The 13,458-nt window shown below is 49.6% G+C and overlaps 3 protein-coding genes across 3 annotated transcripts; all 3 read left to right on the top strand.

Moving 5' to 3' along the window:
• Positions 1 to 15: 15 nt before the first annotated feature.
• LOC9658286 (extensin-2) lies at positions 16 to 2,172 on the top strand. Its single transcript, XM_024686083.1, has one exon. It carries the CDS (start codon positions 16 to 18, stop codon positions 2,170 to 2,172), a length of 2,157 nt encoding a protein of 718 aa, XP_024541851.1.
• A 1,934-nt stretch (positions 2,173 to 4,106) lies between these two features.
• LOC9658285 (cysteine-rich receptor-like protein kinase 2) lies at positions 4,107 to 6,372 on the top strand. Its single transcript, XM_002981189.2, has 6 exons — positions 4,107 to 5,056; positions 5,108 to 5,235; positions 5,288 to 5,501; positions 5,560 to 5,782; positions 5,833 to 5,983; positions 6,046 to 6,372. The coding sequence occupies exons 1-6, from the start codon at positions 4,201 to 4,203 to the stop codon at positions 6,358 to 6,360; spliced, it is 1,887 nt and encodes a 628-aa protein (XP_002981235.2). The 5' UTR covers positions 4,107 to 4,200; the 3' UTR covers positions 6,361 to 6,372.
• A 4,747-nt stretch (positions 6,373 to 11,119) lies between these two features.
• Positions 11,120 to 13,262, top strand: LOC9658284. The gene is made up of 7 exons (XM_002981188.2): positions 11,120 to 11,956; positions 12,018 to 12,095; positions 12,265 to 12,414; positions 12,483 to 12,548; positions 12,632 to 12,697; positions 12,761 to 12,820; positions 12,903 to 13,262. Exons 1-7 carry the CDS (start codon positions 11,360 to 11,362, stop codon positions 13,215 to 13,217), a joined length of 1,332 nt encoding a protein of 443 aa, XP_002981234.1. The 5' UTR covers positions 11,120 to 11,359; the 3' UTR covers positions 13,218 to 13,262.
• Positions 13,263 to 13,458: the final 196 nt, after the last annotated feature.

Raw genomic sequence — 13,458 nt, 5'->3', positions numbered from 1 at the left:
ATTCCGTGTCGAATCATGGAGTCGTTCTCTATGATCAGGTTGCTGCTGTTAGTGCTGTGTGTGACATCTTCTGTTGCAGGCAGTGCAGCTCGACTAACACACTTAGTGAAGGACGACCCACCGCCTCCGCCACCAAGTAACTCCAGTCCACCGCCACCACCTGGGTATTCACCACCACCGTCACCAAGCTATGAGCCACCACCATCAGAGCCACCAACACCGCCACCAAGTTACTCCAGTCCGCCGCTGCCACCTGAGTATCCACCACCACCACCGTCACTAAGCTATGAGCCACCATCTCCACCACCAAGTTACTCCAGTCCACCGCCACCACCGTCAGTAAGCTATGAGCCACCAACTCCTCCACCAAGTTACTCCAGTCCACCGCCACCACCTGAGTATCCACCACCGTCACCAAGCTCACCAATTCCGCCACCAGGTTACTCCAGTCCACCGCCACCACCAGCATTATCGCTAACTCCACCACCAAGTTTCTCCAGTCCACCGCCACCACCAACGTTATCACTAACTCCGCCACCAAGTTACTCCAGTCCACCGCCACCACCTGGGTATTCACCACCACCGCCACTAAGCTATGAACCACCAACTTCGCCACCAAGTTACTCTAGTCCACCGCCACCACTTGAGTATCCACCACCACCGCCGTCACCAAGCTATGAGCCACCCACTCCGCCACCAAGTTACTCTCCACCGCCACCACTGTCACCAGGTTACTCCAGTCCACCGCCGCCACTTGAGTATCCACCACCACCATCACTCAGCTATGAGCCACCAACTCTGCCACCAAGTTACTCTAGTCCACCGCCACCACCGTCACCAGGTTACTCCAGTCCACCGCCACCACCTGAGTATCCACCACCGGCGTCACCAAGCTATGAGCCACCAACTCCGCCACCAAGTTACTCTAGTCCACCGCCACCACCGTCACCAGGTTACTCCAGTCCACAGCCACCAGCTGAGTATCCACCACCGCCATCACCAAGCTATGAGCCACCAACTCCGCCACCAAGTTACTCTAGTCCACCGCCTCCACCGTCACCAGGTTACTCCAGTCCACCGCCACCACCTGAGTATCCACCACCGGCGTCACCAAGCTATGAGCCACCAACTCCGCCACCAAGTTACTCTAGTCCACCGCCACCACCGTCACCAGGTTACTCCAGTCCACCGCCACCACCTGAGTATCCACCACCGGCGTCACCAAGCTATGGGCCACCAACCCCGCCACCAGGTTACTCCAGTCCACCGCCGCCACCTGAGTATCCACCACCCCCGTCACCGAGCTATGAGCCACCAACTCCGCCATCAAATTACTCCAGTCCACCACCTCCACCTGAGTATTCACCACCACCAACACGTTATGCTCCACCACCAAGTTACTCCAGTCCACCACCGCCTGAGTATCCACCACCACCGTCACCGAGCTACGAGTCACCGCCACCACCGGCACCATCACCAAGCTATGAGCCTTCATCGCCACCACCTCCGCCCAGTTATGAGTTACCGCCACCAAGTTACAACCCCCTTGGAGGAAGAACGACCAGCTGTAGGCGTTTGGAAACACCAACATCATTGAGTGACACTGATACCCGACTTCTCAACAGCCTCCTCAAGATGGAATACATACTCTCCCAGTTTTACGTGACGGTAGCCAATGGTGGCACCTTTCACATGAGTAACCACAATTCTTCCCAAACCTCTTCGCTGGTGCACAAGCTAATGAACGAATTTGCTGTTCATCAGCTAGATCACATCAGGTTGGTCAAATTTTGTGTTTTTGTTTCTTACTTTTCCCTCTTCTTCCTTGGGTGCAGTGTGCTGTCCCAGTTCTTGACAAACCGAGCTGTTGCAAGGCCACGCATGAACGTTGGAAGGCAAGCTTTCTCTGGAATCCTCCAGGCGGCGATTGGCCAGAAACTTCCACCCGAATTCGATGCGTTTGGAAGCCCCGAGAGAGTTCTTTTGGCATCTTTTGTCATGTCCCCTATGGCACCTTCGCTTGCTGAGGCGATTCTTCCCCAGCTGGAAAACGAGGCTTCAAAGGCGGTAAAACACGCCATCTCTCTCGATCAAGATCTAAACCCTGCTCTTTGTCTTTCTTTGTGCATGTACATAGATCGTGGCAGGAATGCTGAGAGCTCTGACGAGTGAGGACGCGGCCGTGAGAACGATGCTAATTTCAATGAGCGAGAACAAAGTCGTTCCATTTCCAATGACAGTGGGCGCATTCTCCAGCAAGATCACGGAGCTGCGCCATCTTTTGGCTCTCCTCAGCGATGAGTGTGCCGGAAAGCCGTTCGCTTCACCGTCTTTGAGCCAAGACAACTCGATGGTGGTGGAGCCAGTGAAGATGGTTGCAAGACAGGGTACCATGGGCGTGTTTAATGTGCTTAGTGACCTCGGAATCCTAGCCTAGAAGCTTCAGAAATTCATTCATTGCATGATCCTTCCATACATATTTGTTTTGGAAGCTTTTGAATACATCCATTTATTTTGACAAACAGTCATAACTTTTTCTTTTTTTTTTTTTTTGAGACTAGCAATCCATCAAAATGTTTCAACTTAATATTTAATGAATCACAAAAAAATACATATCATACAAGATGAGGAAATAATACAGATCCATCTTAGTTAGAATTTTTTGTTGGAAGCTTTTGTGGCTTGGACGAAATCTCTCTCCGTGCATTCTAGCTGGTTAACTTTAAGATTGCAGTCATTTGTGACATGCTTCAAGCTGGGACAGTGAAACTATAAACAGCATAGACATAGATTCATTTCTCGTTTTATAACTGGAACAAAAACATTTGATCTATAATTCCAAGTTTGCCAAGCACTCTAAAGACTGCCACTGGACTTCGCTTTGCCACCAATTTCATCGGTTCCACCAGTTTCATGGTGTTGCTCTGTAAAGCGGATGCTTTCATGGGTCCCGTACTGCAATGGGCGTTGCTCAATTCCTCCAAACGCGTGTGGAGGTCGCCGATCCTGCCCGAGAGTGTCCCAACCGTGAGCGAGAGTGGATCCACTCTCTTGTCTTTCATTTGCAGGACCATTGTTTTGATGGCCGCGTTTTCACTCGATAGCGCTCGCAACGTTCCTGCCGCCATCTGCGAAAACAAAGAATTTAAACAAGTGCTCGAGAGATCTCGCAGTTTACACTACCGTTCTTGCAGCCACGCTTTCCAGCCAGGGAAGCATCGCTTCTGCGAGAGAAGATGCTAGTGGAGACAGGACGGAAGAGGCCAGGAGCACGCTCTCCGCGTTTCCAAAAGCATCGAACTTGGGCGATAACTTCTGACTAAGTGCAGCGTCGATGATCCCAGCGAAAGTTTGCTGCCCGACGTTGATGCGTGCCGCCCTGATAGCACTGTTGTTCGCAAGTGCACTGCAGCAAACCATCCACTATTGATCACAACTTCAACGAGAACTATAGCTACCTCGTATGGTCGAGCTGATGACCCTTGAATTCCACCACCATCCCGTGAACCAGAGAGGGGGGCTGCGAGGAATTTGCCATTGGAGCTATGCTGCCACTTCTGTTGGCGATGAATGGTCTCCATGACGAGGAGGCTATTGAGGAGGGCGGCATCTCTCTCGCTCAAGCTCGCCGATGGCGACTCAATTGCTTGAGGACAGCTCGTCAGGAAGATCCCAAGATGGTATTGCCATTCACATTAGAACCGAAGTTCTTGAAAAAGCTTTGCCATTACTAATGTTTACGGTGCTGGATCTCTTGGGATGCATGCCCGGCTTCTCAGGCTGAGAGTAACCTTGGCTTGCACTCCCCGAGGCACTGAAAGTCGAGACGCACAGCAGCAGGAGGAGGAGGAGCACTTGTGACATCATCGTTCCTTAAAAACTCATATAAGAGAGCAAGGAGAGTGGATTGATCTTTCCGCTTGCTAGGCGAGCTAGCTTTATACTGCCATCGAAGCATGGACGTAAAAAGCCAAACTCATAAACCACTTTTGCCAATCCCCTTAGCGTTTTCCAATGCCAACATGGTCTTTTCTTGACAAAGGCAACTCTTTCATTTGTGTTGAGACATAACGATTCTTTTGATTTGTCCATGGTGTAAGCTTGAAAGAATAAACAAGCACACCTTTGTCCGATACTTCTGTTCAAATATGTTTGACTTTAAGATGGTTGACAACGTCCATCGATCACTCACACTTTGTCATGGTGTTCTTCCACATCTCGCTTTTCCTCACTCTCTCGATCGCATCAAATGCTGCTCCAGTCCCGGCACCAATCGAGTACTCCTGCTGGAGCTGCGGAGAAGAGAAATTCACCAACGGCAGCTCTTACTCCACCGCCCTCGACAACCTCCTCGCAACTCTCATCACAAATGCTCCGGTCACTGGCTTCTTCCAGAGCTCCGTCCAAAGCGCAGAGCTCACTCTCTATGGACTGCTCCAGTGCCGCCAAGACATGTCGAGAGACTCCTGCGACCAGTGCGCTCGAGACATCGGCCAGGCCGTCAAATCTAGGTGCTCCTCAAGCCTTGGAGCCAAAATCCAGCTCTACGGCTGCTTCCTGCGGTATGAAAACCATCCCTTCTTCTCCGTCCTGGACGAGTCCCTGCTCTGTCTGAACTGTAGCAGCATAGCTTCGTCTCCCGGATATGACGACAACCTCAAGTCCGCACTGGCGACGCTGTCTCGGCGTGGATCTTCGTTCACAGCCACGGTTGGAAGTGGAAAGTCTCAAGTTTTCGTGCTCGGTGAGTGTCGAGGAGACTTGAGTTCCCAGCAGTGCGACTCGTGCGTGAGAGTGGCGATGAGAAACATGACCGATCGATGCATCGGGAACACCAGTGGATCCATTCTTCTCAACAGCTGCTACACGCGCTTTGACGCCTTCAAGTTCTACAGCAGCCTCGACCGTGAATCCAGATCCGGGTCGGGCAGGGATAGAATTCTCAAGTTGGTGTTTGGGATTATTGGAGGTGTGTTGCTGCTGGGGATCTTTGCATTTTGCTGTGTCAAGAACAGGCATCGGTTGACTCCTGCTGCAAGAAAGAAGCTTAAAGAAGGTATAGTGTGTTTTCTGAAACAGATCCTTCTTTTTTACCTCTACATGGCAGATCTCGACTTGCAAGCCAACATTCACCACGGAGCAACCATCTTCTCGTATCATGCACTGAAAACAGCCACAAACAGCTTTAGCGATGACAACAAACTAGGCCAGGGAGGATTCGGAGTCGTCTACAAGGTAAGCAAAAACTATGTAGAGTTCCAAATCCGTTTACCTCGAAGAAATGCAGGGCACTTTGCCAGACGGAAGAAGAATAGCCATCAAGCGGCTCACGACGCAGTCCCAAAAAGGAAAACAGGAGTTCCTCAACGAAGTTAAGCTTGTTAGCAGCGTCCAGCATCGAAACTTGGTCAAATTATACGGCTGCTGTACCGAGGAATCCGAAAGGCTTCTCGTTTACGAGCTTCTCGAGAACAACAGCTTGTCCAGAGTCCTGTTTCAAGGTACGTGCTTCGTGAAAGTTTGAAAAGATCAGGAACTAAGTAGTTACCTGTGATCCAGGAAATCTTTGTCTCTCGTGGGAGCAAAGGTACAATGTCATCCTTGGTGTAGCTCGAGGCCTTGCCTATCTGCACGAGGATTCGCAGGTAAAGATCATACACAGAGACATCAAGGCAGGGAACGTACTTCTCGACGAAAAGTTCGAGGCCAAGATCGCAGACTTTGGCCTGGCAAGGTTGTACTCAGACGAGAGATCTATCAACACTCAGATCGCAGGAACTCTGTAAGAACAAATCTCTTGAGAAAGTTTCACAATCTCTTACCGCATTGCAGGGGATACATGGCACCGGAGTACGCACTCCACGGTCACCTCACAGACAAAGCAGACGTTTTCAGCTTTGGGATCCTCAGCCTGGAGATTGTAAGTGGACGAAGGAGCACGGACTTGAATCAACCGATCGAGCGACAATACCTTCTGGAATGGGTGAGTAGCGATCGCATTCTTCATTCGTTTTTTGGATCGAAAGAGTTTTTCTCGCATCGTAGGCCTGGAAGTCACACGAAAGGAACGAACAACTGGACCTTGTAGACGCGCGACTCAACACTGTACCTCCAAGCTTTGACAAGGAGCAAGCGGTAAGAGTGGTTTGCGTTGGACTCCTGTGCACCCAAGCTACGCCATCGCAGCGCCCAAGCATGTCACGAGTCGTGACGATGATCTGTGGAGAGGCCAAGCTGGGCAAAGTGTCGCGGCCGGCGATGGTAGAGCTCGTCGATGGAGTGCTCAAGGCGGACACGCTAAACTCCAGCTACAGCAGCCAGGAACTCCACTCGTCGCAATGCATCTCCTCGGCGCGATGATCGAAGACCCTAAAAATCTTTAAAATCTACTCGTTAAAACCTTTAACGAGAATGAGCAAAGAACCCTAAAATCTTAAAACTTTCAAAGTTAAATTCTTTGGTCCTCCAATTTAGTCACGCAATGAGATGACGCTCCTCCACACCATGCTCCTCCTCACAAGCTTCATCTTCTTCCCACCACCATCAAACGCTTGCCACACTGATCGAGTCCTCGTGCCGAGAGAAGCACTCCAGATCACCATCGCTTCTTCCTCTTACTCCACCGCTGTCGACGATCTTCTCGCAGTTCTCGTCGCCAATGCCCCCATCACCGGTCACTTCCGGAGCTCCGCTCCCAGCCGCGATGGCAAACTCACAGGTTACGGAGTCCTCCAGTGCCGCCAGGACCTGCGCCCAAGACGCAGCCCAGGCCGCCAAGTCGGTCTGCCCCGGAAGCTTTGAAGCTCGGATCCTCCTCTACGGTTGCTACCTCATCTATGATAACCATCCTTTCTTCTCCGTCCTATTGCAAACTGTAGCGGCGTAGCTCCTTCCTCCCAGTATGGCCAGAATATAAACTCCGCGATGGTGGTGTTGTCTAGTCATGGATCTTCCACCACTGTCACTTCTGGAGACGGCAAGTTGCGAGTCTTCGGGCTGGGCGAGTGTCGATGGGACATGAGCGCCGAGCAGTGTAACACTTGCATGGCCGTCGCGACAAAGAACTTGACTGAGAGGTGTCCTGGATTGTATTCTGCTGCCTGAGGATCAAGCACCGATATTTAAATCCTGGAAGGACTTGCGTCAACGAAGGTACGTTGCTACGAAAGAGAACTATTACCTCGAAGCTCGTTTTCTATAATTTGCTGGACAAGGACGAGCATTCATCAGGGAGCAACCATCTACCCATGAAAGCAGCCACAAACAATTTCAGCGATGATATCAAATTAGGCGAGGGAGGATGTGGAGGTCTACAGGGTGAGCAGTGACTTGCCTTGGGAAAAGTTTTGTATGATTGAGAAGATCTTTAATCAGGGAATTCTGCAAGACGGTAGAAAGATAGCCATCAAAAGACTTACCACGGAGTCGCAAAAAGGAAAACACGAGTTCCTCAACGAGGTCCGGCTTGTAAGCAGTGTCCAGCACCGGAACCTGGTCAAGCTATACGGCACCGAGGAATCTAAAGGCTGCTGGTGTTCGAGCTCCTGGAGAAGAACAGCCTGGCCAAAGTCCTGTTTGGTAAGAGCCAAGCCCATCTCTTGAAAGCTTTTGACAATGCTCTACTTACGTACCGGCTGATCCAGGAGAACCTTGCCTTTCCTGGGAGCAAAGATACAATATCATCTTAGATGTAGCTCGAGGACTCCTTTACCTGCACCAGGATTCCCAGATAAAAATCATCCACAGAGACATCAAAGCCGGGAAGGTACTTTCGGACAAACGGTTCGAGGCAAAGATTGCGGACTTCGGGCGAAACTGTACTTGGATGAGAAATCCATCAACACACAAATCGCAGGAACTGTGTAGGCAAAGTCACACCACATTCTTCAGATACGAGAGCAAACCTTTGTTTTTGCGGGGGATATATGGCACCGGAGTAGGCACTCCATGGCCTCTTGACGGACAAAGCAGATGTTTTCAGCTTTGGAATCCTGAGCCTGGGAATCGTGAGTGGTCGAAAGAGCACGGATTGGGATCAACCCAGTACCTTCTGGAATGGGTGAGTGATCGAAAAAAACTTTTTTCCTCCTTGAAAAAGCTGGAGCGATCCCATCGCAGGCCTGTAAGTTACACGAAGAGAACAAGATACCGGAGCTGCTAGACGAGAGAATCGTCAGCTCACCTGGGCCAAGTTTTGACGAAGAACAAGTGGAGAGAGTGATAAGCGTGGGCCGCTTATGTGCTCAAACTTCTGTCTAGCGTTGTGACAATGCTCTGCGGAGAGAAGCCACTGGAGCGCCTAGACGGCGGCGTGCTCATGGCCGATAGAGTGCTCTACAACTGTAGCGGCGAGCTATGCGTCCACTCCGCTCGATAGAAATCGCCCTGGTGGTATAGTAATAAGTCTTTTTGCAATATGATTCCTACCAGACAGTGTAGCGCCTCGTTCTATCACAGATTTCTTGGTCACTTCGCGTGCCGATGGAGGAATCGCCTCGCGCGGTGAAAGATGAAGAACCCTAACACGATGACCGTTGTCCGTCAATCTGGGCCGTCCCTTTAGAATATGCTTGAAGATCCGTCACTCACAAAGCGAAAAACACCAGTGATATTGGCACGGCTCAATCTCATGCCTCTGCTGCGACTCCATCGATCCATTCCCATCGCAAATTTTTCGTGCGATGCAGCAGCGTCATGCGATTGAGCAGAGCCAATATCGCTCTCGCTCGCCTGCAGGGAAGATCAAACCCAAAACGACTAAACCCAGAAGTTGCAAACGATTGATTCTTTTATCGCTCGCCACAAAAGGAGGTTCCGATCGAATTCAATGACATGCCCATCGCAGTCTCGCAAATTCCAGCTGCAGCAAGGATTATATGTAAGAGAGAAAGGAAAAAGAGATGGAGTCGTGAAAGATAGGAGCATCCATGTATTGACAATGTTGTATTGATTATAATAGACATTCATCAGCCTCAAGAAAACGACCGATCCATTCATTCATTGCCGAACCGACAGAGTATCATAGAATTCCTTTCCAAAACAATTCATAAAAAAATGGATTGATATCAAGATAAAAGCCACCACCTTTGTTGAATTCAAGAGCTTCATCAAGTCCCATCACATGGCAGCCAGCTTTTGTGCTCTTCTTTCAGGGAAGAAAAGGATTTCCCGACACTCGTGTACAACATACTTACGCTGGTTTTGTGGTGTGGCCTCTTCAATTCTCTTCTTCCTTGACCCGCGCGAATGAATGAAACTTCTGTGGATGGATCGAGAGAGCTTTCAAGACGCCTGGTTGCGGCACGGCGTGGATCGCGCCGGCATCGTTTACTCTCTCTCTCTCTCTCGTTTAAGTTCGTGGCTTCAAAGAACGATCTTATAGTTTATTCCACTGTGATCAAAACTTACTTTAGCCGATTCATTTAGTTTCCCTTCTTCCTGTACTCGCAGCCCACTGTGAGGAAGGCTTTGCCACCAGTCGGCTGGCACAACACCGTCGAGCAATTCGAACAAGAAATGACCGTCTGAGAGTGACTAAAGAAAGTCGTACTACAGAAAAGGAAAGAAAAAAGTTATGATGCACAAAAGAAATGAATACGAGGAGTTGAATACATGCTGAAGCAGCCTCGGCACTTGACATCCTGCAAGACCAAGATTATTGCCTAAAACCTCGGGAAGAAATCACTGTTCTGCAAACCATGAAGAATGAGTTTGGAGTTTGCACCAGACGCTTGATCTTGTGTTTGCAGCGCTCAACTTCAGGCGGATGCAGCAGGGAGCACCTGGAAATTCAAGTTGCAAAATCACGACTTCCATTGATTCTCTCTCCATAAACTTAACATCATCCCTAATCAATCTGGACCGTTGGTCCTTTATTTAGAAAGATTTTCTTACAAAGTTTAGCACAGATTAAGCCGTCCATTCTCGTTGGAGACGTAATTATTGAGGTCGAAAGCATTTGCCCTTCCATTGCATGTCCCCCTCAAGACCCCCTTATAGTTGAGGCCATAGCCGAAGCATCCATCCAAGAAGTTTGTAAATCCAGGGCCGCTTCCAATCTCCCCATTTCTGGTCCCTACAAAGTTTTTTAGATCGATGTTTGGCCATGCAAAGTTCCCTCTCTCGTCTTTGCACTTCGCATAGAGAACTCCATCCTCGTAATCAAAAATCTCGCAAGAATTAATGAATCCAGCGCAAGCATCCTGCAAGATCCGGAAAGATCATAGCATTCTTCAATAGGAAAACCAATCTTACAGCTCTTTGCACTAGAATCGCCGTGGCGACTGCCATCGTGAAAGCCCAAAACTTAGACATTGCTTATACTTACTTACCTTCAAGTTTATAGAACTTAATTAAGGACAAATTATCAGTCACAAGCTTTGGGAAAAAAACACGGAAAGTCCATTCAGATCAAGCTCGTCTTTTGTCTCAAAGCCAGCACACCCTCGCTCAATGACATGCGTGAACGAAAAACACGTGTTTAGCATTGTTTTATCTAGTTTATAATCTTGTTTAGTCCCCGCGTGGTGGAGTTCGTGCAGCTGGATTGGACCCATGGACCATGGCATTGTTTTCGTTAATTTGATCTGGTCCTCGCAGCCAAGGTTCGAAAACTATTCTAAAACCTCACGTCCCCATACGCCTAAGATCCTGGAGCAAATCGCTGGGGTCCCAGAAGAAGTTTCTATCCATCATCTCGATTAGTTCTAAATAATCACATCGTATTGACAATCGATCGCACATATTTTACTATTGTACGAAGTATTCTTTCACCTCCGGTGGTAAAAAGTCGTCGTCGGCCGTCAATGTCTCATAAGGGCCTTTCCAAGGGATTTGACCGCTGGTAAATTACAGTACACGGACGGCCATGGCAGCAGTGACGTGGACTCGAATCATGCACCCCTTTGAAAACTCCACGATCGCAAAAGTAACGAGTTACCATCGCCAGGAGTTACCATCGGTAAAGTAAAGGCCCGCGTAAATACGGTAACAGACGGTAATAAGTACAGGCAAGAGTTTTTACTGGGCGAAAACTGTTAGGCTAAATCAAGGAATTTTACAAGGAATTTAATGAAGAGGAATAAAAGAAGAAGAAGAAGAAGCAGAAGAAGAAGAAGAGAGGAAGAGGACGATGAAGAAAAGCTAGACATTGTCAATGACACGAGAAAACCCTAAAACTCTGCCCAGGATCGTCCGGGAGGAATTGGGTCGCGGGTTTTTGGTGGGTTTTTCCTGTTTGATCCATCTGGGAGGAATTGCGAGGCGGGATCTCGAGAATGTACGTTGTGAGTGAGAATTTCTTTCGGTTTTGCTCAGGAGGATGAGAGCGCATGGGTAGAGACAAGAAAGATTCAGGAAAATGGCTCACAATCTCCAAGAACAGCAGCAGCAGCAGCTGGTCATGGACGAGATGATGGAGCAAATCTTGTCGATGCCATCGTGGAGCGATTCCGGCAGGGTGGCTGGTGCTGCTCCATGGGATTCTTTCTCGGGTGGCATGGCGGGATTGGAGACCATGGTGGCGCTTCTCAACACAAACAACACCACCACTACCAGTTCTAGCATCAACAATGGGATCATCTCCTCGTCGTCGCTGCTGGATCCTGGGAGCTTGCAAGTCCAGGATCATGGATCTACGCTCCTCTCGCAGCTCAAGCAGCAGCAGCAGCAAGAACACGAGCACCACCACCACCTCGTGCACGATTCGTGTAGGATTTCTTCCATCTCTTCCAACAAGAACAACGGCGACTCTTCCTCCCCGGTCTTCGAGAGGTCCGACTCGACATGGTGCCAGCAGTACGCGTCCAATCTCCCGCTAAGTTTTGGAAAGCCTGGAGGAGGATCCGGAGGAGATGTTCTCACGGAAGCACAGATGCTCGGCAAGAGAATCCGCGACGAGCAGCAGCAGCAGCAGCAGCAAGCTGCGTCGCTGATGGAGAATCTCTCGGCAATCTCGGTGAGTTCTTTACAAAAATCGAAGCTTTCTCGATAAAAATTCCTTTTGCTACTCCATCCAGGGACAAGACGCTGGGATTTTCAACACGTTTGGTGGACATCCGGGACAGACTAACCTCGCAAGAACAAAATCCGGTCAGGTGAGTGACAGTGGCCGCTTAGAAATTCGTGATATTGGATCTCTTAGAAGATAAGTTCTTGTGTTTTGGACGTAACTTGGTTTGTTCTCGAGAGTCCAAGGAAGATCTTAGAGCATTGTTGCATGCTTGGTGTTCTAAGTGAGTGTGATCTCTTTTTCTTTCCTTCTAGGCTTGCCAAGGATTGAGAACCGAGATCCAGGAGGTGCCACCGCCAGTGTCCCAGCAGCAACCAGCAGCAGCGATTCCGGGTGGAGCAGCAAGGCCTCGAGTTCGTGCTCGTCGTGGCCAAGCCACCGATCCTCACAGCATCGCCGAGAGAGTGAGTAGAAATCTCTCAAGCTCCCATTCTTTCTTTCTAGCTATAATCTTTCTTCCACCTTCGTGAAGCTGAGACGTGAGAGAATCGCCGAGCGGATGAAATCGCTGCAAGAGCTCGTTCCCAATTCTAACAAGGTTGACTTTTTGCTGCTTTGCGTGAAAAAACTCACCACCTTGGTTCTTGTTTTTCTTCCTTTTTTTTCTTGGCTTCTCTACAGACTGATAAGGCGTCCATGCTGGATGAGATCATCGATTACGTCAAGTTTTTGCAACTCCAAGTGAAGGTACAGTAATTCTTCGTCGTCACATGATCCACTCGACTTGTTTAATTCCTTCCTTCTTGTCAGGTTCTTAGCATGAGCAGGCTGGGAAACGCTGGAGCTGTCATGACCGATCTTCCACCCGAGGTAACAAAGAGAAGAATATAATCAGAACGATCATACAATAAGGAAATGGAGTCACTTGTCCGTTGTTTTATCTTTCGAGCAGGACTCAAACCAATTCCTCGCAGCTCTGGGACAAAACGGCGCGCAGGACGGAATCGCTCTCACCGAGAGACAAGTCGCGAAACTCATGGAGGAAGACATGGGCTCCGCGATGCAGTACCTCCAAAACAAAGGCCTCTGCTTGATGCCAATCCATCTCGCCAGCAACATGTCCAAGACCTCCAACAATTCACCGCCGCCGCCACCGCCACCGCTACCACCAGCGCAAGCCAACAAAGCTCGAAAGGGAGTAACTTCTTCGTCTTCCTCGGTTGGCAAGCCATCAACTGTAAAGAACGCTGATATTTCTGAAAGCTAACAAACAGCATATAACAAAATAACACAAACTGACCTCTTCTCCTCCTTGCATAGCGTCAAAGTGGATCCAGCTCGAAAACGTGTAGTGCTGCACACGTTGCCGTCGATCGGCGTTCCCATGATCTCTAGAGCCCGCGAGCAGCGTCAACCAGGCCACCGCTTTCGTTGACGAGCAAGTCCTCGGTGTCGGCAGTGTTCAACTCGAGCGAGGAGATCGGTTACGCACTGGAAATGCTCCGGGC

Source organism: Selaginella moellendorffii, unplaced genomic scaffold (genome assembly GCF_000143415.4).
Source record: "Selaginella moellendorffii unplaced genomic scaffold, v1.0 SELMOscaffold_47, whole genome shotgun sequence".
Classification (NCBI taxonomy): Eukaryota; Viridiplantae; Streptophyta; class Lycopodiopsida; order Selaginellales; family Selaginellaceae; genus Selaginella; species Selaginella moellendorffii.
The sequence above is the reverse complement of the archived record's forward strand: the minus strand, read 5'-3'. Positions and strand labels throughout refer to the sequence as shown.

Bases quoted from the DNA above. Each gene is read 5' to 3' on its own strand.
- LOC9658286 (XM_024686083.1), top strand. From the start codon at position 16: ATGGAGTCGTTCTCTATGATCAGGTTGCTGCTGTTAGTGCTGTGTGTG.
- LOC9658285 (XM_002981189.2), top strand. From the start codon at position 4,201: ATGGTGTTCTTCCACATCTCGCTTTTCCTCACTCTCTCGATCGCATCA. The intron at 5,236-5,287 runs GTAAGCAAAAAC...GAAGAAATGCAG, and splicing joins GATTCGGAGTCGTCTACAAG to GGCACTTTGCCAGACGGAAG. The intron at 5,783-5,832 runs GTAAGAACAAAT...ACCGCATTGCAG, and splicing joins ACTCAGATCGCAGGAACTCT to GGGATACATGGCACCGGAGT.
- LOC9658284 (XM_002981188.2), top strand. From the start codon at position 11,360: ATGGCTCACAATCTCCAAGAACAGCAGCAGCAGCAGCTGGTCATGGAC. The intron at 12,096-12,264 runs GTGAGTGACAGT...CTTTCCTTCTAG, and splicing joins CAAGAACAAAATCCGGTCAG to GCTTGCCAAGGATTGAGAAC. The intron at 12,698-12,760 runs GTACAGTAATTC...CCTTCTTGTCAG, and splicing joins TTTTGCAACTCCAAGTGAAG to GTTCTTAGCATGAGCAGGCT.